This window comes from Rhinolophus hipposideros (genome assembly GCF_964194185.1).
Source record: "Rhinolophus hipposideros genome assembly, chromosome: 21".
Lineage (NCBI taxonomy): Eukaryota > Metazoa > Chordata > Mammalia > Chiroptera > Rhinolophidae > Rhinolophus > Rhinolophus hipposideros.
The window spans coordinates 9354156-9379289 of NC_138067.1; the positions used below are offsets into that span (position 1 = coordinate 9354156).

A 25134-nucleotide genomic window follows, 5' to 3' on the forward strand; every position below is an offset into this window, starting at 1 on the left:
CACAGAACCGCATGCACGAGTCCCTCATGCTCTTCGACTCCATCTGTAACAACAAGTTCTTCATCGATACCTCCATCATTCTCTTCCTCAACAAGAAAGATCTCTTTGGTGAGAAGATCAAGAAGTCACCTTTGACCATCTGCTTTCCTGAGTACACAGGTGGGTGTCACGGCGGCCCTGTGCAGGAGGAAGCCGCACCCCTGCCAGGGACCTGCGTCGCCTCCAGAGGCACAAACCAAAGCTGCTTGCTGCCTGTGGCTCAGGGAACAGGCTGCTGGGCCAGCCCAGCTGGCGGGCAGGGGGTGCCACTGCAGGAGTCTGGCCGGGGGCAGAGGAAAACACCAGGGTGTGTCCAGGTTTGGCCCTTCCCAGGACACAGCCCTGGGTGTGGTGGGAAATGGAGCCTCTGATCCATATGTTTTGTGACCGGGTGACTCCGGAGTGACACGGCAGAGGAGGTGGGACAGGACCACAGGTTTCCCTTCCCCTTTCACCCTGGTCACCCTGGGTGGCTACTGGGTCACATAGCACCTTGGTCTGCACGGGCGTGCACGTGGCCTGCGAGTGGGGCGCCGTGAGCAGCAGTCCTGCCTATGCCCAGCCAGACCCTTCCACCCCCTCGGCCATCATGCCTGCTTTCTCCCCCTCCTCCTCCACCTCTGGTTTTGTCCCCTTATCAAATCACTCCAACTCTCTGCAAGCCTCCCCCTTCCCTGCCTGCTGCCTCTCTTCCACCTCCTCGGGGACTTCTCCTGCCCTCTGGTCCCGGACCCCCACAATGGAGCTCTTTTCTGTATGGGTGGATGGCGTGTCTGGCTATCTGACTGCTCAGGGAGGGGGCTGCTGTAGAAGTGCCCAGCCCTGGGCTGCTGCTAAAGGCTACAGCTGTGCTGGCCAGAGCCCAGCCTTGGTCCCTTTAGGGACTGGGCAGCCTCTAGGGGCCCCTTTGCATGCTGAAAACAGAGACCAGGACCCTGCAACAGAGCAGGATGTGTCTTAGCTTGGCTCAGCCAGGAACCCGCTCACTCACAGCCCCAGAGAGAGTATGGGTTCAGCTCCTAGGGCTACAAGGGTCTTCAAACCCCCACCAGATTCCAGAAGAGAAGATTGCTGGCCCATCAATCATTCTCCACTGCTGAGAAGCGTCAGCCCTCACCTTTGGGTGTGGAAGGGCCCATTGGCTTGTTCTGAGCCCGCCTGTCTCCTCACTGATGTTCCATCATGCTGCTTGTCAACGGATCCCGGGGTGCACGGAGATGGGGGTGGGGCATGACAGCCATCAGGAGCCCAGTCTCCAGCAGGCAGGTGGGCCAGGGCAGCTTCTGGAGCCAGACCACCTGCAACTTTGGGCAAGCTAATCCCCTGTGCCTTGTTTTTCATCTGGGTGCCACAGTAGATACAACAATGTCTGTGGTGTGGGGTGGCCACAGGGATGGGTGGAGAGAACAGAGCCTGGGGCCAGGTCTATCTACCACTGTCCATCGCAGAATGAATAATAGTCAGAGGATGGGGGAACTGGCCATGGAGGGGGCGCCCTCTGCAGGGTGGAGCAAGCACAGGAGGTACAGGACAGGCCCCAAAAGCCCCGGGGCCCGAGAAGAGCCCCACCTGCGGGCAGAGCTGGGCGGCAGACCTCTCCCAGCCTCAGCAAGGGCCCTGCAGGACCGATTCAGGTATGCAGAACCACATGGATTGTTGTGACCAGGTGGCTCTCAATAGCCATAAGCACTGGCAGGCCCTCTGAGGCCAGTGCCACCCTCAGGCAGGCTCTTCCTTGTCCCCAGGGATCCGGCCCCACTGGAGCCCAATTTGGGACCGGCCCAGGGAGTATCAGTCTCACTGCTGTGCAGCCCTAGGCCTTGAATGCCTCCCGAGAAAGTGGGTCAGAATGTGGGAAACATCTGAGTTCCCAGGACCCCCGAGGGGTCCGACACCACACTGTTGTTGAATTCAGACACTACCGGGACGGATGACAAATGGTCACCAGTGCCCCATGCAGTGCCAAGGCCTGCGGAGACATGAAACAGGAGGAAGGGGCAGGAGACAGGCAGGGGCCAGGGCATCTTCCTTTGATGGGTTTTAGGCAATTCTGTGTCGATCCATATTTTGTGGTAATTGAAAGCTGTGTACAGGGCAGAGCCAAAGGGCCTTGGGGGTGCTGCTGATTGGAAAACTGTCGACAGATATCCCCACCAGGACCCAGCCAGGATCAAGGGGACAGCCAAGGAACTGAGGGGGGCAGGGGGACTGGGGCCCAGTTGGTATTACCCACGCTGCTAACCCCTTAAATTGCCACCCAGGGGATACCAGTGCCCCAAGTCCTGGCCATTCACCCAAGAACTGGGACTGCATAGGGCAGCTCCCAGCCCTGCCAAGTGGCCTCTCGTTAGAGGGAGCCACCCGGGAAGGAGAAGCGCAGGTCCAGCTTGCTCTGGGTCCCACCCTCCCGGGAGCGCTTCCTCAGATGTCCCTGTCTTGCTTTATCAGAAGCAGCAGGACTGGTTTAGAGCAGGGTGACAGCTGTGAATGGCAGACCAGGCCTGGCCGCAGGACGCTCACCGAGGGAGCAAAAGGGACCTTCATGCTCATTGTCCTCCCAGGGCTCCTGGGTCGATCCAGTGTGAAAACAGAGTCACGGACCCTGAAAAGTCAGAAGGCAGCCAAATGCTAAACCGTGTGGGGTTTTTGATGGAAAATGCGACTACGCCTTGGAGGAGGAGAGCCTGACTGTGGCCCCTCTGCTCCCGGCATGCCTCATCTGCGTCCCGGAGCACACCACAGCCCCGCCTCACCTTGCTCTCCCCACGCCGCTCTGTCCCGCTCTCACCTGGGCCTGTCCTCTCTCCTTCTGTGTCGTTACAGGCCCCAACACCTATGAAGATGCAGCCGCCTACATCCAAGCACAATTTGAAAGCAAAAACCGCTCACCCAACAAAGAAATCTATTGTCACATGACTTGTGCCACAGACACGAATAACATCCAGGTGGTATTCGACGCGGTCACTGACATCATCATTGCCAACAACCTGCGGGGCTGCGGCTTGTACTGACGTCTTGTCGTGTGTAGCAACCTATTTGGTAATGATTCCAGCACTCACAGAAAAGCGTGTACACACACACACACACACACACACACACACATACACACCAACAAATGCAAGTTGGTAAATAAACTTTAAAAAGGCGTAACAAAACCTTATATATATATATATACAAATCTATATTAAAAAATTCTTTTTAGTTTGTACTAGAGAGCTTGGGACAGAACTGACCACCACCCCATAGATCAAGGTTTTCCTGGGACAGCATATGAGCACGTGTGTGCATGTGTACACACACACACACACAGACACACACACACACACACACACACACACGTTGTGATGGGAGTCCTAATTTGGAAGACCATCCTTTTAAGAACAGCCACGTGATTTTACTGAGACCCACCTCTGAGCAGGGTGGGCAGGGGGCAAAGAAAGGCCTGGCATTGGTCCAGCCTGTCTCTGCTTCTACCGCTGAGGCAGCGTATGCTCAGTTCTGTCCTGCTCTGTGCATAGTCCAAAACCCTTTAATAAATGGCCAACATCCTATATATCTCCCTGCCCTATACCCCGAAAAAACAACAGAAAAATGAAGGACGCTACTCTTTTGGGTGGTGGTGGTTGCTAATTTCAAGAATTTAGAAGAATCATTGCTCCGACCAATCCACTGTCTCCTGAGTTTTCTTTATTCATGTCAACAAGGCAAGAGTCGGAAAAGGGAGACTTGGTCCGCTTTCTGAAAGCAGCGAGCAGAGGGGACATGCAGAGGGGACATGCAGACCAGGGTTCAAATTCACCTGTGAAGTGAAGCCCCTACCTCCAGGAGGGCACCAGGGAAGAAGGGGAGAGATGGAGAGAAGGGGACAGGAGTGGCCACGGGAGGGCTGGTTCTGCAGACCTGACGTGGTCAGGGGCTCATGGATGAGGCCTCCCAGTGGCCTGGGCTGGGCTTCCATTGGGGACCCGACCCTTCCTATGATGCTGCCCCATCTCACCTCACCCTGACATGATGGAAAATATGCTAGGGTTTGTTGGTTGGTTGGTTGGTTGGTTTTTAAACTCAAAGAAACTGGTCAGACTGGACCCCCTTATCTCTCTCTCTACAGACTGCTTCACGGACTCTTTGCTGTTGACGTTGACCTCCTGATAGCATGACCTTTTGGCCTTTGTAAGACACACAGCCTTTCTGTATCAATCCCCTGTCTAACCTACGACCCCAGAGTGACTGACGGCTGTGTATTTCTGTAGAATGCTGTAGAACCCGATTTTAGTTGAGTCTTCACATTTAGGATTGGAAAGGAAAAAAAAACATTTCTCATGTGCTTTGTAGCTTAAAAAAAGGAAAATGGAAAACTCACCATTACATCCATATTACTTTGTTTTATGGAATAAAGAAACATACATCTGTACCTGTGCCCTTCCTCCCCCACCTGTGGCAGGGCCCCCAGCACCCCTGCAGGTGCCAGGCCTGTCTGCGCCCAGTTCCCAGATGTTCTCAGGCTGGCCATGCTTTCCAGAACATTGTGGGGTACTTCTGTGCCCCACCCCAGCCACTCCAACCACACGCTCATTCCAGGTTTATATAGAAAAAGCACAGCTCTCACTAGCCCGTAGCTGCCAAAAAGAATACCGATCATATGTATAAATGAGCCCTATGGAAAACAAGTTTCCTGCCAACACCCCGTCTACAGAATCCCTTTATAATTTCTTTTCAACTGTTTAGTTTTTGTTTAATCTGTGTGCTGATGAGCACTGTGTATTGCATACCAGATCAGCTTTCCTAGTCTTTGGGAATCGGGGTTGTGGTTTTTTTCCTTTGACCGTTTTGCTTCTCAGTCTCTCAGATGGATGCCCCTCTGTGTGTGTGAGCCCTCTCCACCTTTTCCTTTGTTTCAGTGACCTGTGTTCGCTCTTTCTCATGTGGGGATGTTTGTGCTGCAGACAAAAAGAACAAAAAAATTTTTTAAATACCACAAGATGGAAAAACAGAAAACCACAAAAAAAAAATTAAAAAAAAAAAGATGGAATGTAGTGTTTACATGAAAGCCAGTTTTCATGACCAGTCCTATGTCATTTCTACTTTGACTCGTATCCAAACCCCAAACCTCTTCACGGTTTCACTTTTAAGACAATATTTGCTGAAGAAGACCAAGTCACAGCCATTTCAAATAAAGAGGAGGCAAAAAGACAAAACACACAAAAAATTAAAAATACAGAAAAAAAAACTTGAAAAATAGGAAAAAAGAAAAAAAAAAAAAGCCCACGGGTCTTTCTAAGCCTTTCTATTCCCAATCGGTGAGGTTTCTGTGGTATCTTACACACACTGCCAGTCTACTTCTCTAATGGAAAATTCATGTGTAGCTCAATAAAGAGAATGTTTGTCTGTATTCCTGAGTCTCTCACCCTTGGGCTTCGTTCTGACAGGAAAGGGAAGGAGGGATTTGGGCCACAGACATTGGGAGGCTGGTGACAGGGCTGTAGGTGCCATAGAAAGAATCCCCCGCAGGACCTTCTCCATGTCCCCTCTCGTTGCTACCATCTAGGGGAGCCAGGAGAGCAGTCGCCTGGGAGCAAGGAGGGCAGAGGAAAGGGACAGCCTGCCCGCAGATGCTCTCTTCCTCCCTGGTTGCTTGTTTTTGAGGGTAGGGTGGAACTGAGGATTGGAAAGGCAAAAAATAAAGGGACGGTGGGTAATCCCAAATGTCCTGATAATCCTGTTTCTTCTGTTCCCAGTGGTTCCACCCCAGTAGAACGGGTGGCCCCAAGAACGAGGCCAAATTGCCTGGGCCCTCTGCACCCAAGGGGTCACACCTATCCACCTGAACATCTTTGAAAGGCTCCACTGCCGCACCAGGATGCCAGGAAGGAAGGCCCTGCAGGCTGAACGCACACACAAGGGTTAACAGAGATCAGCACGGTTCTTATCTCTGCCCGGCTGCAGTTCTCACTGTCTGCCCCCTAGGTTGCCAGGTTCTTTTGTGATAACTAGCAATCGGTTGAGACTGTGGCCCGGAGGGAACGCAGCCCACCCAAGTCCTTGCATTGCATCCATGAACCACGTGTCGGCCACGTAGTCAAGTGCCACCTTGTGCCATCCAGGGAGACGAGAGGGCCTCGGAGGTCAGCTCACGGGCGTCCTCTCCACACCCCAACAGATGGGAATGAGCAGCTCAGGAAGACCTCCCCTTGGCAATTCCAGTGGTCTTTTGAGTCTAGTGGGGATGGGGCGGGGGGAGAGGATGATACTGCGGCAGAGACCACAGGATAACGAGACGAGCTCCCTCCTGGTATAAAGGCCTAACTCACGGGCACCCCTGGAGTCTCCCAAGCCGGGACAAGCCCGCTCGCTGGCCAAGCCACACCTCTCTCAGTGCTTTTCCCAACAGCTCCTCTTGCCCCACCTTATCTGCAGCGGGAGGTTCAGTACCCCTTGTTCGTGTGAAGGTTACACTCCTGGCCACAGCTTGACTTCAGGCCGGTCTGGGGGGCAAACCAGCAGGCAGATGCAGGCTGAGGGATGCCCGTGAATGTCGACATCCAGCTCACCTGAAATTCACCACAAATGAGCAGGTTCTAGCAGGTTCTATCCCAACTTTCAAATGAGTGTTGCAGATCAAACCAACAGAACTTTCTTTGCCTTATCTTCCTTAAAATTCAAGTTAGGAAGCATTGTTTTGGGAAAGGACGCAGGGAGAGACCAATTCAATTAGAACGAGGAGGCGGGGGCAGAACTCATGTTATCACGGTTTCGGATAGCCCACAGGTGACTCTAATGAAACACTTCTAACCTAACAGAAAGCAAGGCGATGAGATGGAGGGAGGCGTCCAGATGGAGGGCCTTCAACCCCATGACAAGCTCCTGGGCGAGGCTCCTTTCACCTGCTGTGGCCTGCTTCAGCATAGCTCTCAGCTTCCTTCCCCGCAGTGGGAAAGTCACACCCAGAGAGGACCACGGGCTAAAAATTAAACAGCATGTTGTCTACACAGCTCAAGTGGGAAATCAGGTCCAACTGAACACCAGGGAACCTAAGACGTCTATCAACACAAGGAAATGATGGACCATCATTCTCTACGGTACATAAAAGCCTCAAAATTGGGGGGTAAAAAACAAACTATGGAGAACCCAAGATGTCAAAAAAACAGGGCCGAGAAGAAAATGGAGTGACCTAGACTACTTCCAAGAAGGCAACTCAACCGCCATTCAACAGAGAGCCTGGCCACTGCTTGTTCTCCGTTTACAAACCTGACCCAGCGGCATGGCCTCGGCTCTGTCTGGGCTACAGGCGCTGAGAACGGGAACAGGTTCGCTGGCCCTGGAGACAAGACGGTGAAAGCGGTCATGAGCTGGGGACCCACCCCATGTTGGGACACTGGTCTAGCTCCCACCACTGCCCTTATTAGCATCTGTCCCAGATGCCCACAGGAAGTGACAAAAGCCACGAGAAGACAGGGCCCAGAATATTTAACTATCCAGGTGCAAAATCTAACAGTGAATTTAGGACTTCTCTTCTTGGTCATTGTGAGGTGTGTCTCCACTTTGGTCACTGTCATACTGCTATATTCCAATGTCTCAAGACCTTCTAAAGTTGACTGCAAATAACTGTCTCTTTTTACACGTCTGAAACATAAGAATATATGGAATAGTGTCATCTTTACTGTGTACAACATGCAAGCATAAGGATGGAAAAAAACCCATCACCCAAAGTGGTACACACATCAAAATGGGATCGAACACTGGCATCTCCGAAAAAGCTGCCTTAGCTTCCAACCACACACAACACACCAGAAGAGTTTGCTTTTTATTATTATTACTATTTTACAATAAAAACAAATACCTATGCTCTCAGCAAAACAAAACACATTTTTTAAAAAAATCACAGAAATTTACTAACAGCATTTCAAGGTAAGGCTTTTGAAAGACTTATTGAAATAAATTATCTTGGCCTACACATTTACTTATCACTTTTTTCAATTACTTTTTGACATTCTAAAAACTTTCAGTTATGTAAAATACATTTAACTTTGCCAATAATTTTAGATAATACTGGATTCTCCCCAAAAGGACTACCATAAAATTATGCTTTGAAACATTAAAAAAAAAAAAAAACCTTAATCCAACAGGACATAAAAAACTGAACTATGAACCTACGATTGCGTGTTTCAAATCCTTAAAGTTAAATGTGTGAAGAATTTGAAAAAGGTCAGGCCCTGGGTCTACTCCAAGGCAGGTGGACTCAACATCTTAACCTTTCTGTGTTTAATTAAACTAACAGGAACAAAGTTATGAAAATGAAGGGCTCCAGGGAAGATACAAAAGATACCTTTCGTTTCTTCAATAAAGTCCTCCAAAATTTCCTCTCCCATCTTATAAGGCCCACATTTTCTCTAAGGACCAAGCTCACAGCCTTTGGGATTACCTAATTTACCTGACCAAGGAATTCAAACCAGAAACCAAAGCTGGCTGCTCAACCCTTTCAGTGCTGATCTTCCCCCATGTCCAGGGGGTCACGAAATGCTGAGAACAGACATACAGGGTAAACCCGTGAGATGCAGGAGCACCGCGTTAACAGATATGAAACCGGCTCTGATAAGTCCCAGATGGACCGGGACACAATGGGTCACCTGCTCACATTCTACAGCCCCGGCCGCTTCAGGTAACAAACCGAGTTGTTTCCCAAGACGCCTTGCGGCCGAGCCGGCCCAGAGCCCATGGGTCCGGCCTCACTGTCAGAACAGCAGTTTGCCAAGAGACACTGTCCAATGGTGTGGAGTCAGGCTCCTGCTGGACCTCTCCAAGCTGCTCTTTATGAATCTTGCTTCCTCCCCCATCACTTCCTGCAGGACTTGGAGCTAAGACACCAGCATTTGTTGGGACTTAAGTATAAAGCAATAATCGAAGCTGCTGGCTTCAGGGTCTCTGGCTGCCCACTTCCTCTTGACCTTCCCCCACCCTAGGAAGTCCGGTCGATGCCAGAAGAGATCATGCCTAGAGTTAAAATGTGCACTGTTTCTAAAGGGAAAAGAAGTGTCACATAGAAAGTATTACAAAAAAGGATTAAATTTGTCAGCTGTCCAAACACTATTAAGACCACATGCTTTATACAGCGGCAATGCAGTCAGGCCCACTTCTCACATAGCAGGCAGAACGGGCCGGGCCTCTTCCGGGGGCACACGCTCACGCGGGAGGTGCTGAGGAAGGCCAGGGAGCACTAGGAGGTCTGCTGCTTCTGCAGTCTCCGCTCAGCAGCCGCAGCCAGCATCCTTCGACGCAGGGTCATGGGGTCAGAGGCCGTTCCTTCTGAGGGCAGGCAGCTCTCTGAGGCTGAGTCATCTTCTGAAGTTCTGTTCAAGAAACGCCTTGAACAAAAACCCAAAAGATTTACATGAGAGATAAGGGAAGTTCTGGACCACATACATACAGAAACATACAGCATATGTTTCTTTTTAATCTCCCCATATTCCAGGCACCTCATGAAGTGGTCACCGAGCACCATCCCATCGCTGAACAGAGCAGCGAACGTTCTCTGGACCAGGGAGGCTCATCACATGGCTGTTCAGCTCCTCCCTCTGCGCTGGCCGTCCCCTCCCTGCACAGCCGCGCAGCACAAAGTCCCCACTCACAAGATCGGCCGTATAAACAGAATACTGGCCCTGTCCCCAAGAGTTTAAACAAAAAGCCCCTGCCCATGCACAGGGACACTCTGCTCCGGGGGGTTGTGGCACACACATGCACAGGCTGTGCTCCCGACGCTGGGCTGCCAGGCAGAGTGGCCAAGTGGCAGGGCTTGGGGGCTGGACTTCTCTAGGCTTCAGTTTGTTCGGTTTTAAGTCTGTCAAATGGGTATATTTACAGTGCTCCCGCTTAGAGGTGTCAAGAGAATTAGAATAATTAACATAAAGGCCTCCGAACACGCTGGCACGAGGGCTGTCCATGCACGTGTGGCTGAAGATGCCCACATTAGACGGGCGACAGTACCAGCCACCAGAAACTCCTAGCTGGGCCCAGTATTACCAGATGCTTTGCTTTTTCAAGAAAGGTTTGAAATCACCTTTCAGGTGAAAGGAATTGTTTTTCAATGTTGGCATCTGTATAAAGACATGCTTTGGGCCTGACATGACAAGGGCCTCCAGACCACTGGGTTGTGACCTGAGACTTACGCCAGCACGGTGTGCAGAACCAACTTACTTCCGAGCTTGCTGCAGGAGGTCGTCCTTGCGCTGGACTAACATGCGCTGTCTCTCATCGGCGGACTTGGAGAAGCGGCTCCCCCGAGCCTCGAAGTCTTCCCCCTCGCTGGGCTCCGCCTCCAGCTCGCTGAAGTCCAGTGCCTCTTCCAGCCGAGGGCTGACGTCCAGAGGCACACGCTCCGTCTGGACACAGAGGAAGCAGGGGCCACATGAGCACAGGCTGCCCTCCTGGGCAGGGCCCGCCTGGCCTGAGTGCCCCAACCAACCAATGTTCTTCTGGACCCAAAGAGAGGCCTGCTGCCAGGCAGGAACCCACGAGCGCATGTGTGATGGCTGAAGTGGGTGCTGGCGGGCAGGCCGCCACACTGGGCTTGGGCACCACTAACAACAGAACCCGGCTGACACCAGATGTTCAATGTCAGTAGAATAGGTAAATGATTACCTGTCCGAAAAACACAAGCACCCCGAGACGGCACTCTTAGAAAATAATAAAGTTAACCGCTAGTTTATATTCTGGGAATTTTCGGTTCAATTCTACTAAGTGCTCTAAAATTTAAACAAGTCTTATCACATTTACCACGTAAATCTGATATTCTCACCTGACTCTGAAAACAGTCAAGCAGATAAAAAAGGCAAATGCTAAGGATCCTTTTTAAAATACATATAAGATCATGTGGTTCCCTGTGTAACAGGTTATTAAATGGGATTATTTCCATTTTGGCTGAAGCTCAAAGGCCAACACAATGCCCAGGGGCCCCACATGCTTAGGCAGATGGCCAACCATCTGTGCTCGTGCCACCAAGCAGAGCCAGCTGGCCAGGTCAGCACAGTGCTAGGCAACGGCAGAGTTCAGGAAGAAAAGGCTGAGAGAAAGGACTGTTTTTAAGGGTTCCTGGTGTACGGCACCTGTCCATCATCCCCCCCTTATCACCTCCTCCTCCTTTTAGCCAAGCAGGTGAGGGGACATCAAGAAAAACATGTGGCCTCTGACTCATAGTCCCTGAAGGCTGGGGGACACGGGAACTGGTGACTAACACACACCCTAAGAAATCTAAGAGAAAGAAACTGGCTTGTAGCAGATTAACAAAAGGCTGCAAGGAGAGCAAGTGGGACCCCACTGGCTGTGAGACACGGCCGTGTGTGTCCCGGGGAGCAGGCCTGAGTCCGGCTGGAGGGAACCTGCCTGAGGCTGCTGAAACAGACGCTGCCCGAGAAACCGCCTGGAGGGGGATGTGCCCCCGAGAAGGTAGGGGTGGTCACAAATAGCCAGTCCAAATTCAAAAGAAGTGTAGTCGAGAATTCTGGTGCTAGATGGGCAAGATCTCTAAGATGACAACTGTAAAACACTCGCGTGCGTACACAGACGCACGCACGCACGCACACACACACCCTGGGGTCACGTAGCCCATCCTCACCCTCTCTCTTCCAAAGGCTGACCCTAATGGAGGCTGAGAAGAACAGGTGGTGAGTGGAGGAGGAGATGGAGGAAGGAAACAGAAGCCCCCTCAGGCTGATGCAGGCTGAGCTGGGGCCGGGAGAGACTGAATTCAGTGATGAGCAGAGCCGAGGTGATGACTGCGCTAAATTGAGGTTTTTATGAACGGACTGTCCTCCAAGGACTTTTTATTTCCTGAGAACGCCGAAAATGTTATGTGGCAAGCTTCCTTGTCAAACAAGTATTTTCCCTCCACTACGTTAGAAAAACAACCAGAAAAATTCAGGAATCTTCATACTAACTCTAGAAACAGGATTGGGGGAAGCAAGATAGGAATCAAATGTGCCATGCCCACCGATGCCCCCGAGCCAGTCTGGCCCTCAAACCGAAGCTAAGCCAGCTATGCAAAACCCTGGAAATGCAAACAGGAACCTATCTTCAGAAGCCAAGCACCATTTTACAAACGCTCAACCCAGTTATGAATCTGGATATGAAAAATTGAAGTCAGCAACAGAATTACAAAAGTCTTAGGCATTTTTACTGTTTCCCAAGTCACACAAAGTAGATCTCCAGGCAGATCTGGTTCCCAAGACAACCACACTTCTCCCACCCCCTCACCCACTCAGGTGTCTTGTTTTTGTGAAATGCGTGGAAACACCTGGAAATGCCAAGTGGGACAGGTGAAATGGGGGAAGGATAACTACAGTTGCAGCTCTAGAGAGCTGAGCCCCCGTCAGTGTCCCTCTGGGGAGCATGAATCCAGTCACCCTACGTCCCATGGCCAGCTTCACTCTGCCCTTCCTCGTGCTACCACTCACGCTCAAGGTGGCAAGGCTGGCCCGGTGGGGGGAGCATGACTCCTTTCTCCTCCAGGTCCGGAAGGCAATCCCCAGGGAGTGGGCTGCAGGCCACACCATGGGCACAGTTTGGTGTGTTCAGCTGCAGTATCGAGGCACCTATGGCATCCAGCCTTCTTTTACACTCTTGCCCTGGGCCCCACAAACGTCAGAGCCAGGACTGCAGCCACTGCCAGGCAGGTCGACCTTACCTGAGCAGACATCTCTCCCTCCTCCTGCTCGCCGTTTGGCCTTTCCACAGGACTATTCAGTGCAGGTCTGATGCTCTCTGACCTCTGAAAGACAAACAGTACCACTCAGCACCGGGCCGTCCCAGCCACGCAGGACAGGTATAGAGAAATCCTGGTGTGCAAAGGGGCAGCGGCCCCCACCGTCTGCACCAACAGGCCTACAGCACCAAGGAGATGGAAGTGCTGCTCAGATGACAGCGAGCAACGGGCCCCAAGTCTGAGAGTAATCCCCCGGCTCCACACTTACTTTCCCTTTAAATAACAGTAACTGCACAATGTGACAAAATGACAATAGCACATAACACCGACTGAACACTGTGGAAAAGCCCTGACGTACCATCTCACTTATCTTAACATCTTACAGAACAAGGCCTGTTGTTCTTCTCACTTTCGGCTGCTCTGAGATCCTGGCCAACGCTGCGGCCACTCTGGGCCCTGCTCACATCCCCGTAGGTCTTGGCCCCGCAGTGCCAGCTGCCAGTTTCTGCATTTCATTGCCTGAGGACTCACTGTGGCTGCACGAGGGGACTTTGTGCCCCAGAAGGAGCCCTCAACCTACCATTTCCGGGACCTGGTGTATAAACACTCCGCTCCTCAGTTCTCAGGAGGCATGATGCGTGCTGGGCTGGGTCCCAGAGGGCCCCAGGGGATCCAGCCCCCGTCATCCCGACTGTAACCTACTGCCTAACAAACCCGGTACTAGCCGCTTCCCTTCTCCATCTCACAGCCTCACCAGCTGCCGGCATTTCCTGGAACGCTTCCCGCATTAACTACTGGCATGGGAATCCTTGTCTCAGGGTCTGCTGCAGGGGAAATCCAAAGCCAACAGCCAGGCCAAACAGGTGAGTCACAGCTAACATCCAGCCCACTTGACTCCAAAGTCCACACTATTCCCTCTCCACGGATTCTCAAGTTTTAGGATTTTAGTAACAGATTTCCATGTTTTTATATACTGAAGCTGAATAATCTCTTGGTAGATGAATCCCCAGTCCTGCCAGAAAGCTTCTCTAAAATGTTAATACTTGTAGTTCCCATCAAAGCGGTTACATATGATGGGCCAGGACACCTGCCTGACCTTTCTAAAAAGTCCAAAGCAGAAGCCTCACATAGCTATTACACCTAACGGAAAACCACGTCATGTGCAAAGCCACCCAGGGACAGATGGCATTATCTCCTAGAGCCAGTGGTTGGCAAACTACAGTCCGTGAGCCAGGTTTACCCCTCCCTCTGCGTGTATCACTCATGTTTTACCGGAACACAGGTACATTCATTTACATACTGTCCATGGCTGCTTTTGTGCGACAGCAGAGGTGAGAAGTTACAACAGAGGCTGCATGGCTCGAAAGGCTAAAATATTGCCATCTGCCCTTCACAGAAAAAGGTTGCCAGTCCTTGTCTAAAAGGAACCAATACTATGACCTCTTGAACTGGCAAGAGTAGGCTGGTTGCAGTGCATATCTGGAAAAAAAAAATGACCCAAATACATTTGTTCTTGTCTTAATCCAAGCCTTTTTGGTGGGTCAGTTCTCAGTCATAATTTGGAAAGTTGGGGAAATTACAGAAACCCTTCATCAAACCATAAATAATATTCAGTTACGAAAGTAACTAAAAACGTCTAAAGAATTAAATCTTTGTGAAGACAGAATCCATTTGTCCTGTTTAAAAGCCCAGCTTACCTGTGTGGGAAAAGGTACTTGAATCCGTCCTTCTAAAATGTTGTCTGTTGTTATTTCAACTGAGCGTGTCAGCTGGAGGTCCTGCAGCACGAGGTGGTATGGAACCTGGGGGAACATTTCTTGAATCTGATGGGCCTATCAGAATACAAACACAAAAGGCCACAGGAACGGTCACTCTCAACAGCTACTCAGTGAGGTCATGGTTATGGCAGGCTCTGGGCACTGCACTTGGCATTCTGCCTCGAAAATAAAGGTAAGGGGCCACTTCTAGTCTGCAGATCACCGTCAAACTATACTCCCTTTAATATTTTTCCAGGATGCCACACAGATAACTTGAGACAGCAACAGTTTCAAAATAAAAAGAGCACAGAAATCCAGCTGTATTCCAAAATAGGCTCAACTAGAATATTCTCATTTTTAAAAGTGAGCATTTTAAAGCTTAGTAGAACTCGGGTATAAAAATGTGTTCTTCTTAAAGGTAATTCTGAAAAGGAACAAATGTGTGATATATACCACATGTATGAAATTCAATGTATTCTGTCACGTAAAAGCCCGACGACTCAAAAGGCTATGTAGTATATTCCATTTACGTGACATTCTGGAATAGGCAAAATTATAGGAACAGAAAACTGATTAAGTGGTTACCAGAGGCTGGGGGTTAGGGAGAAAAAGTGATTACAAAGGAGCACAATGGAATTTGGGGGGAGGGGAAATGGAACTGTTCTGTATCTGGGTTATGACGGTGGTCACACAACTGTATGAGTTTGACAAAACTCATAGAACTGGATACTAAAAAGGGTCAATTTACTCTATGTAAGTTACACCTCAATTTGAAAAGGAAAGATTACATGTAAAGAATGTGAATTCCTAATATTGCTCTGGAGCTGCAGTTTTCAAAGTGAACTCTAGAAATGTCTCCGAGTCCACTTCGGCGGGGCTCTAGGGTGGGCACGTGCACGGAAGGGGAACAGGCACAGGTCTCAGCAAACTCCCACCCACACTGCCATCGAAGAGGCTCCAGATTTTGTTTTTCATATACGTCTATTTATTTTACACTGTTTATGTTTAAGGCTTTATTTGCAGAAAAGTCCCAATGATCAAAAGAAAAAAAGAAAGAGGAGGAAATCCAAAATTACTTTAGGGACACAATCAAGTCTGCTATTGGGACAATGGCTCCTAAGGAACATGTCCTTACAAGTGACAAAGAGGAGGACGAGTCTCACCGTCAGGGCCTTGAGAGAAAAGACCAGTGTAAGACTTGCACGAAGCTTTGCTTAGAGTCATTGCTGTGGAGGGAGAGAGCAAGACAAGCAGTGCACAGCAGAAGCACCGGGGATTCCCTGGGTCCTGGGATCCCCTTAGTGTTGATTTGATTCTTTTTTCCTGGGACCAATCAAACCTCACTGGAGAAGAGTCCATAAAAACCTCAATAATCAGATAACATTCATCTCTATTCTTTTATTTTTTTCTTTCTTTTTTTAATAAATTTTATTGGGGGACAGTGTATTTCTCCAGGCTGTTGTCCTTCAATCTAGCGGTGGAGGGCGCAGCTCAGCTCCAAGTCCAGTCGCCGTTTTCAATCTTAGTTGCAGGGGGCACAGCCCACCATCCCATGCAGGAATTGAACTGGCAACCTTGTTGTTGAGAGCTCGCGCTCTTATCAACTGAGCCATCCGGCCGCCCCATTCATCTCTATTCTTAAACAGTTTCCCCTTCACTTCCCCCACCCCACCCCCCAAAATGCCCAAGACTCATTTTATTAGACCAAAACTTTCCTTCCAGAAAATCCAGTAAGTTAAATATTGGATCTTTATAAAAAATGTAGTTCCAGTGAATTCAGTGTGCTAAAAATAGGCCATTCCAACCCATCATGGAACTGGGGGAAGAACACCAGAGCCTGCTTAGAATTTTAAACACACCAACTCCAAGAACATAATTTTTATTCCTACGAGGGTTACATACCCACAAAGCCTGAGTTTTGTAAGGAGGCAGGTGAGGTGACCTACCTGCAGAGCCCAAAGTATCCATGTAGAGCCTGACACGAGCCAGTCAGCGGCCGCTTAGGCAGCAGACCAGCTATGCCCACCATGATGCCATCTCACTTTCAGAGGACCTGGCTGCTTCACTAAGAAAGCAGAAGCCAGCGGGCAGGTGGGCCTTTTTTAATTGTGGTCAAAAACATAACATTTACCATCGTAACCACTTTTCAGTGCACAGTGGTGTTAAACTACATGCACGTTACTGTGCAACACATTCATCTTAGAACCATTCATCTTATAAAACCGAAACTCCATCCATTAAACAGCAATTCCCACTCACCCCTACCCCCTGGCAACCTCCATTCTTCTTTTTGATGCTAAGATTTTGACTAATTTAGATTCTTCATATAAGTGGAATTACGCAGTATTTGCCTTTGTATAACTGGCTTATTTCATTTTGCATAATGTCCTCCAGGTTCATCCACGTTGTAGCCGGTGACAAGATAACCTTCCTCCTTAATGGCAGAATAATATCCCATGGTATGTACAGACCACATCTTCTTAATCCACTCATCTCTGATGGGCATCTAGGCTGCTTCCACCTCTTGGTAATAATGAACCATGCCTTCCTTTTAAACCAAACCTCAAAATCATGCCCGTAGCTACCTCCATCCTTCTCCTAACAAAGGCGAAGGTGTCTCTCCTGCTCCAGCTCCCATCCCCACCCACTCTCCACCTTTCAGTTAATTCCTGTTTGTTCTGTTCCATCCTTTACCCCCACTCCAGCAATCATTCCTACCCACATACCAAGCAAGCGTTAGAATCTGCTTTAAAAAAAGACTCACGGGTACTCAAAAGAATTGAAAGCAGCGTCTCAAAGATATTCGTATACCAAGTTCACAGCAGCGTTATTCACAATCGCTAATATGGAAGCAACCCAAGTGTCCATCAATGGATGACTGGATAAGCAAAATATGATTCATCTATAAAATGAAGGATTATTCAGTCTTAAAAATGGAAGGAAATCCTGATACCTGCTACAATGTGGATGAACCTTGAGGATATTATGCTAAATGAAGTAAGTCGGTCATAAAGGACAAATACTGTATGATTCCAGTTGTTACTGCAGGCGGGGGGCAGAGAGTTGGTGGTGGAGGAAACGATGGGAACATGACTTTACTGGCTACTCCACCATAGATTTTGAAGCTTGTGAATAAACGACCTTTTCAAAAATCGTTAAAAAAAAAAAAAAACCAAAAATCTTTGAGAAAAAAAAAAACACCTCCTGCTGCCATATCCCTATCTAGCTACCACCTATCACTTCTCTGCTCCCCCTTATTACATACTGTCAGGTACTGTCTATTTCTTCAGCTCCCACTCATTTTTCAATCCACCACAATCTAGTATTTAACTCCTCCATCCATGGAAACAGTGAATCAAGTACCGCCACGCTGCCAAACCCAACATGTATTCTTCCGATCTCATCTTCTGAGAACTGCCACACGGACATGCTACCTTCTCCAGGTTTCCTTCCTTCTCAGTCGCCAACATGGCTCCTCCCTCTCGGCCAGACCTCAGCCCTGAGCCCTCTTCTCTTTGAGCTACATCGTCTCCCTGGAAGAGCCGACCCCTGCTTTGAATATCACCTGTAGACTTCCAACTCCCAAATGTGTATGTCCAGCTGGTCTCCAGTGAGGTCCAGAACTGACGACGTGCATGTCTCATAGCCACCCACTTTCCCAAGCCCGACCAGGCGCAGAGTGCCAGACCCCAATCCTGCTTCTCCCCGTCTCGCCTGTCTCTGTACACGGTGCTGCTTAACTGAAAAGCAACACATCAGCTTTCATCCCTCCGCTTCCTTCACCCCACGACCCCTACATTCAAATCAAAGCATCATCAAGTCTGTCAGTTCAGCTTCCAAAAATACCTTAAATTTGCCACTTTTTTCATCTTTATTACACATACCCTCGGCCAAGCCACCACCTTCTTTTGCCTGAACTGCTGCAACAGCCTCCTAACTGATCTTGCTGCTTCCATTTTTGCCCCTCTACCATTCATTCTCTTCTCAGAAGCAAAATAATTCCTGTCAGTCCCCTGGGGGGAAGAAAAAGCCTTGAACGGCCTTCTAATACTTTCATGATAAAACCTAAACTGCACTGTGGCCTGCAAATCCCTGCACGACCTGGCTCTACAATCTCAATTGATGTCACAATCTTGGTCCTCGACTTGCGGAGCTCCAACCACAATGACCGCTCTGTTTCCAGAATTTTCTCACCTGCAGGCCTTTGTGCCTGTTTCCACTGCTTCCTTCCCTGATCTGTCTCCTTCTCACCTTTCATGTCTCAGTTTAAATATCACCTCCTCAGAGAGAATTTCTCCAAATGCCTCCTCTAAGACAGCCTTTCTCACCCCCACATGACCTGCCTCACTGCCTTCAGAGCACTTGTTCATAATCAGTCTCCTCAACTAGAATTTACTCGTCTGGAGAGTAGGGCTCACATCTGTCTACCTGTTTACATGGCAGGTGCTGTGCAATTTGTTTTACTGCCTCATGGCTGTCACAGGAACAAGTTTTCAGTATAAACTTGTAAATAAATACATTAAGGTTAATGACTGAATGAACAAATGACCAATGGCCTTCTTTGTGAAGTACTGGCCAGGCTTACCCAGGCCAGCCTGAGGCGTACTCAAGCATGACTAAGGTAACTGGCATTTTAACACTCCTGTATTTATAGCACAAAGAACACGGAATTTCAACAATGGTGAAACATGTTTCTCCAACACTGTAAAATGAAAACGCACACCATATGACAAAGCTTTAGAAAAATAGAAAGAATCTTAAAGTATTTAAATACCCTTAAGTCAACAAATAGCATGCACTGTGTGTGTGTGTGTGTGTGTGTGTGTGTACATATTTGTTTACTTGGGGGAAGGAGGGGACAGGGGTCAAAAACACACACTTGGTACACCTAATGTAAACTTGATAAAAAGACACATCATTCACTCTAGTCTGTAATCCCCCCAATATATTTTGCAAAAATTAAGGAGAGTCCAAGATGGTCCCAGACCACAACAGAATAACTGTAATAGTGCTCAGAAAAGGTCAGATTTCTACCACGCAAATATAATAAAAGCTGGTTTCCAAACCAGTTTCAAATTTTAAAACAGGAATTTAAGTGAATAAATAAAATGCCCCTAAAACTCTTGCCATTCTGCCAAGGAGAGTAAGACCAGCAAGGTCACCCCCTGTCTACATTGGAGATTCCCTTTCCCTCCTGATGTTCTTAGAGCAGTCGGCGGGCCTTACCATGGCGTTCAGCTGCGAGTTGCTTGCCTGCGAGATGCCTAGAATGTTGGTTGTGTGCATCACCTCCACTGAAAAACTCGGCAGCCAGCTTGCAATCCGGGACCCTAGAGCAAACGAGAATCCAGCACAAGTTTAGAGACCTCTTTCCCCGGGCATCTACTCCAGAGCTGGCCACTCCACCGTGCCAGCTGGTAGTCACTGAGGGCTCACTTTATGCCAGGCCTTCTGCACCAAGTGTTTCACATGGGTTAGCTCATTTAATCCTCACGAAAACCCTACCTGGTACCTTCTAGCATCAGTCCCAATTTTACTCTTCTCAGAGGTTGGACTCTAGTCGCCTTGGTCTTCGGCAACTTGCCCAAGATCACATAATTTAATAATAGTGGCCAGGATTTGAAGCCAGAGAGTAAGGTTCCAGAACACTTCACCACCGCTAGGCTTTCCTGCCTTCCAAGGGCCCTGGATCTACACAACCTCAATCCACTCACTCGGCCTAGAATGTAAGGAGAGTTTTCATGATTCTAAAGCTGCTCCAACAGATGAGTGTTTGCTCCTTTTTTTCACACTATACACAAATACTATTCATGTAGAGATGTTTTCACAATTATTTTCATGAAGCATTTTCTCCTTAATAATCTGATTTAAAGACCTGGATTGTCTGATTCAAATTCATTTCAGAGAGTTCTCAGACACACAGGCTTGTGAACTAATGACACCAAGAAGTCTGCTGCTTCTGCTATTTTTCTAAGAAAAAGGGATCCTAAGATCTAACGCCAGCAAGCATTGGCTGTAGAACAACTCAATATCAAGCCACACATTTAAGGGTAATTTTTCTTTCCTTCACAAAAAAGCACTGAAGCATGAAATATAAAAACAAGTTAAATGGTCATCTCAAAGGTCTTGCCCAACAAAATGTGCCCATTAAAAACTGGGTACTTATTTCATGTACTTATTATGGAGAAATAAAGTTGATTTTTCTTTTTTGACCAAGTTTTTAGTAGTAATTCATAAAATAGTGGATGATAGAGTCAGGACCTGCTAAGTGTCTAAGATCTGCTAGTATATTTCAGAAGTCTTAACTGTAGCAGCCTTCATTAAGAGCCACCAAAGCAGCCCCCTCTAAACCCTTCCAGCATCCTCATCCCAGCTGGCCAATCAGCCCTCACCACCTCTTCTTAGAGACTTGACGCTACTCCCCTCTGTCCTTCCTTTCAGGGATTTCACCAACGCACCATCACTCCCACCATGCTCCACCCTCGGAAGTTCAAATCAGAGATTTGAACAGTATTCCTAACAGGATGCCAGGGATTCCTGTTTTACAGTAAGAAGTACAAGCTTACAGAATTTAGTGGTATTGGAACCGATTGCGTCAACAACAGCTCGATGTAATATGAATTAAGGATGGTCAATCAGCCCCTGATATGGCACTCATGGCCTTAGAATTTTAAGTGTGGTTTTTATTCTGACTCCTTTTACCACTGCTGGTAGGCAGAATATTCATATTTTATGGGCATACAAACAAGGTGCCTACAAACAAGCATACAAACTCTGCTTCTGCTTCTGACACTCACTGGAAAGGCTACTCAATGACCCGTCATCATATGCTTAAGTACTACACCAATGCCATAAATTATTACCAGCAGTTACCTATTAAACTGATCGAGCGTGCTCCTTGCAGGCGTGGTTGTACTACCTCTTCCCCGCTACCTCTGCTTCACCCATTTCACACAGAATCCAGCAAAATGCCTGGTGCAGAATAAGCCCTCAGTGCTACTGATACCTACTGACCACTTTCAATTACAACTGAAAAATTACATTAAACGGGCCTGTACAGTGCCATTTATAATTAAAACAGCATCCCACTAAGGGAGAAAACCGCTTGGGTATGGTTTTAGTGATTGAAACCAACTAACCATCGAAGTGGAAGAAGTGATTGTGTTGGTTTAAGCGAGGTCTGCCTTCAGCTGCCGCTACAGGAACCAAATTCTCATCCAAGTTCTCTCCCTGATGGTCTTCCCTGACACGATTACTGTCAGCGATATTAAGAGACATTCTGCATGTTGGGCAGGAGGTGTCCTGTTCTAGCCAGGAACGAAGACAGGAGCTACCAAAAAGGGCAAAATAAGAGATCTTTAGCATGTTTTATGAGAATTCACCAGAAGTATACTCTGAATGTATCAAATCTGTTGTAATTTTACTTTCTATTTACCACTAGTGAGATTTAAATGTTGAGAAACATTTGCTGACATTACTTCTTTACCCTACTTATTTTCACATACTTCTAGTATGTTCTATGAGTATTAATTCGTTAATACACGTGGTCATCTATCAAGCTCCTGGTCATGATCCTTCTTCAATATGACTTTATCACATGGCTTACCATCTTCCTTTCCAACTCTGTCTACCTGAAAGTCCATGTGGTGGAATCCTCCAAAACCCCTGGCCTATCACATCTTTGAATCCTCTACTCCAATGATCTGTTCTCTCACACTACTCTGGCCACCGACTAACATATGATAACCTTGGCCCGCTCTTCAAAATCCTGAAGAGCGCCATGGCCCGTCTGAGGTAATGCCCCCACTCCTGTGCTAGGATTAGTCTTGAGCCCCGGCACAAAAAGCTCCCACATGGCCTACACAGAACTACAGTCCCAGTGGCCCTTCCCAAAGCTCCTACTTGTGGAAAAGATGTCCACAGGGCAGTTTCCTTGCAGCCTGCATGGAGTCCCAGCAGATGGCACAGTCATCGTTATTGACAGCCAGCTCCTCTGGAGTTGCAACTGCAAACCTGTAAACGACAAAACGCGCCCAGAGGGAATCAACTCCACAAACATATACTGAGCACCACTTTACAGACTTCACCTTTTTAACACACAGTTACAGAGGAATTCAGTAAAAATATTCCAATCAACCATCAAAAACATTACACCTGCTTTTTCTTTATAGCTCATCAAAGAGCAAGAAAGGAACTTATACACAGAAACTTTGTCTTAACAACGGCTCCTGTTAGTGATAACTTGAGGGAACATTTCTGGGCAAATTAGAGGAGTTAAGACCCCCAGAGAGCCAAACAGTCCCTTTGGACACTAAAACAATACCCATTCATCTCACGCTTTTAGGCTTGGTTTGGCCTCGGGTTGGCAGCTGAGTGTCCCCTTCCATGAGCTTAAGAGTTATGTGAGTGGGAGTGTAAACATGCATGTGTAAGGACCCATTTTCATAAAATAGAGGGCAGATGCCCAAGGAAGCTTCCATTTCATAACACTGAGGGTAAAAATAATGACGTAATATATTGAGCACATACTACATACCCGGTACTAGGATGCTTTAAGGATATGACATGTATGATTTCACTGACTCCTCCCAACAGTTCCAGGAAGACCGTTCTGCATCACCCCTAGACATGAAGCAACTGGGGATGAAGCAAACTGCCCAGATCACACAGCACTGAGGGAAAAGCCACACCCAGGCGGTCGGACTCCAGAGCCTACACTCTTCAGCATTAGGTTACCAGTTTACAAAAGCAAGTTCTCATATCATCGGGGACCTGTTATTATTAAAGATCTAAAATGTGCTGACTCACCTGGCTTCCATGTTCCCGACGACACGCAAGTAGTTCTTGTGCCGGCGGACCCGACGCTGGACCTCGTGAAACAGGTAGCGCAGCTGCATAAAGATGACCAAGCTGGCCATGGACAGCCAGATGTTGCCAAACAGCTTAACAAGGGGAAAGAGGATAAAACACACAATAAAATGAAGGTGAATTCACTAGTAAGGTGAAGTGTGCCCCCGAAGTCTCGACTGTGGGTGAGGGTGAACTGGAACAATCTTCCAGGGAGCAAATGCATGTATTTATCTCACTACTATCAACAGTGCGCCTGCTCTTTGGCCTAGTCAGCCTGTCACCAGCGATCTTTCCTGAGGAACTAATCAGAAATATAAGAGCTTTGTGCGAAAAGATGTCTAGCCACAAAATTATAAAAAAGAAAATCAGCAAATGAACAAAAAGCCCAGTAGGGGAATAGTTAGGTTGCAAACTCATGTACATAATATTGTATAGTCGTTAATTATTAATACATTTATTATAAAATATCATTAAATATTAATGTTTATTTTCTATATAACATTTTAAAGATTAATTATATGGGAAAAGAATACTTAAGTGAAAAAAAGCAGGCTAAAAATCACTTAAGAAAACTAACACATGATCAAAATTATGCAAAGATGTGATCTTGCAAACAACTGAAAACAATCTAAATACCTCATTATGGGGATCGGTTAATTAAATCACGATACCTCTATATGATGAAATTTATCTTGAAGGCATTAAAATGGTTTAGAAGAATTATTACTATCATAGGAAAATGTTCATAATACATAAGCTAAAAAAACCTAAACTGTATGTCCAAAATATGATCTCCATTTATGAATGTGTTTGAAAATATAAAGAAGCAGTAAATATAACAAAATGTTAATGTGATCTGTAGGCATTTGTGGGGGGGTTAACAAAAGCTATATATGTTTTTTTTTTTAAATGTTTTCAAAGTTACTTTCAAAAAGTAAACTTACAAATGTACTGTGTCTAAAACTAAATAATTTTTAAATGCTACTTTGATACGCTTGTAATTTAAATAAACTGCCCACCAAATACATTGATTCTCACCATTATTATTAGATTACTGAGGTACTAACCAATGAAGGTGTTCAACATTGTAATTTCTTGCACACCAAACTAAAATGTAGACAATGACATGGGAGCAATTAAATATAAAGACTTGATTTTAATTACAAAGATAGAAAATTTATGAATCCATGAAGTAGCTAACGCTGCAAGAATTCCCATTACCACCTAACAAAGTAATGGCTAAATATTAGAAGCCGTAGACACTAAGGAGAGAGGAATCCCCTTAATTTCACGCTAAAAGAATTATCTATTAATTTGGCTGGCTGAGTTAACTAGGTCGCCTAGGAGATTCAGCCCACCTTCTGAGCTGGGCATCGCCAAAGTGGTTCCACGACATAGCTGTCTAACCGAGAGGGAGGGGCACAGATGCATTCATTTTTATTGTCTTTGAGAGGTTCATCCACAAATGTTTCATTTGTTCATACTAACCAGGGTTCCTGATTCTGAAAAACTTAGCTCCTTCTGAGGAAACTTACCAACATGTGAATATGATGCATGAGGTCCAGGGACAAGAGAGTGAGCTCCATGACAAAATCTGTGTAATAGACATATGTTCCCTTTCCTTCCCATGTCCCTTCGTGGTTGAGGTCCCAAAGGTGGATGACATATCTTCAGTGATAGAGAAAAATCATTTTAAGAACTTATTGTTACAATTGCATTTGGTTTAAGTATGATAGAGGACAGTCACATTTTTATATATTTTATACATTATATCTTAAAATCAACTGTATGAGTAGC

At 47.3% G+C, this 25134-nt stretch overlaps 2 protein-coding genes across 3 annotated transcripts in view; one reads left to right on the plus strand and one right to left on the minus strand.

Annotated features, from left to right (window-relative positions):
- The window catches only part of GNAO1 (G protein subunit alpha o1), a 145413-nt gene extending 139985 nt beyond the window's left edge, over nt 1–5428 (plus strand). For both annotated transcript variants that reach the window (XM_081030806.1, XM_081030805.1), the window contains 3 exons: nt 6–159; nt 2863–3078; nt 4148–5428. In XM_081030806.1, the coding sequence (XP_080886932.1) occupies nt 6–159; nt 2863–3050 (342 nt within the window). In that variant the 3' untranslated portion in view covers nt 3051–3078; nt 4148–5428. The remainder of the gene's footprint in view (nt 1–5; nt 160–2862; nt 3079–4147) is intronic.
- Nucleotides 5429–7821: 2393 nt separating this feature from the next.
- AMFR (autocrine motility factor receptor) overlaps nt 7822–25134 on the minus strand; it is a 33044-nt gene continuing 15731 nt past the window's right edge. Inside the window, exons 6-14 of the mRNA XM_081030802.1 lie at nt 24873–25005; nt 23296–23429; nt 22390–22500; nt 21627–21817; nt 19714–19817; nt 14428–14562; nt 12713–12796; nt 10228–10412; nt 7822–9398 (exon numbers count right to left, since the gene is read on the minus strand). Coding sequence (XP_080886928.1) covers nt 9251–9398; nt 10228–10412; nt 12713–12796; nt 14428–14562; nt 19714–19817; nt 21627–21817; nt 22390–22500; nt 23296–23429; nt 24873–25005 — 1225 coding nt within the window. The 3' untranslated portion in view covers nt 7822–9250. The remainder of the gene's footprint in view (nt 9399–10227; nt 10413–12712; nt 12797–14427; nt 14563–19713; nt 19818–21626; nt 21818–22389; nt 22501–23295; nt 23430–24872; nt 25006–25134) is intronic.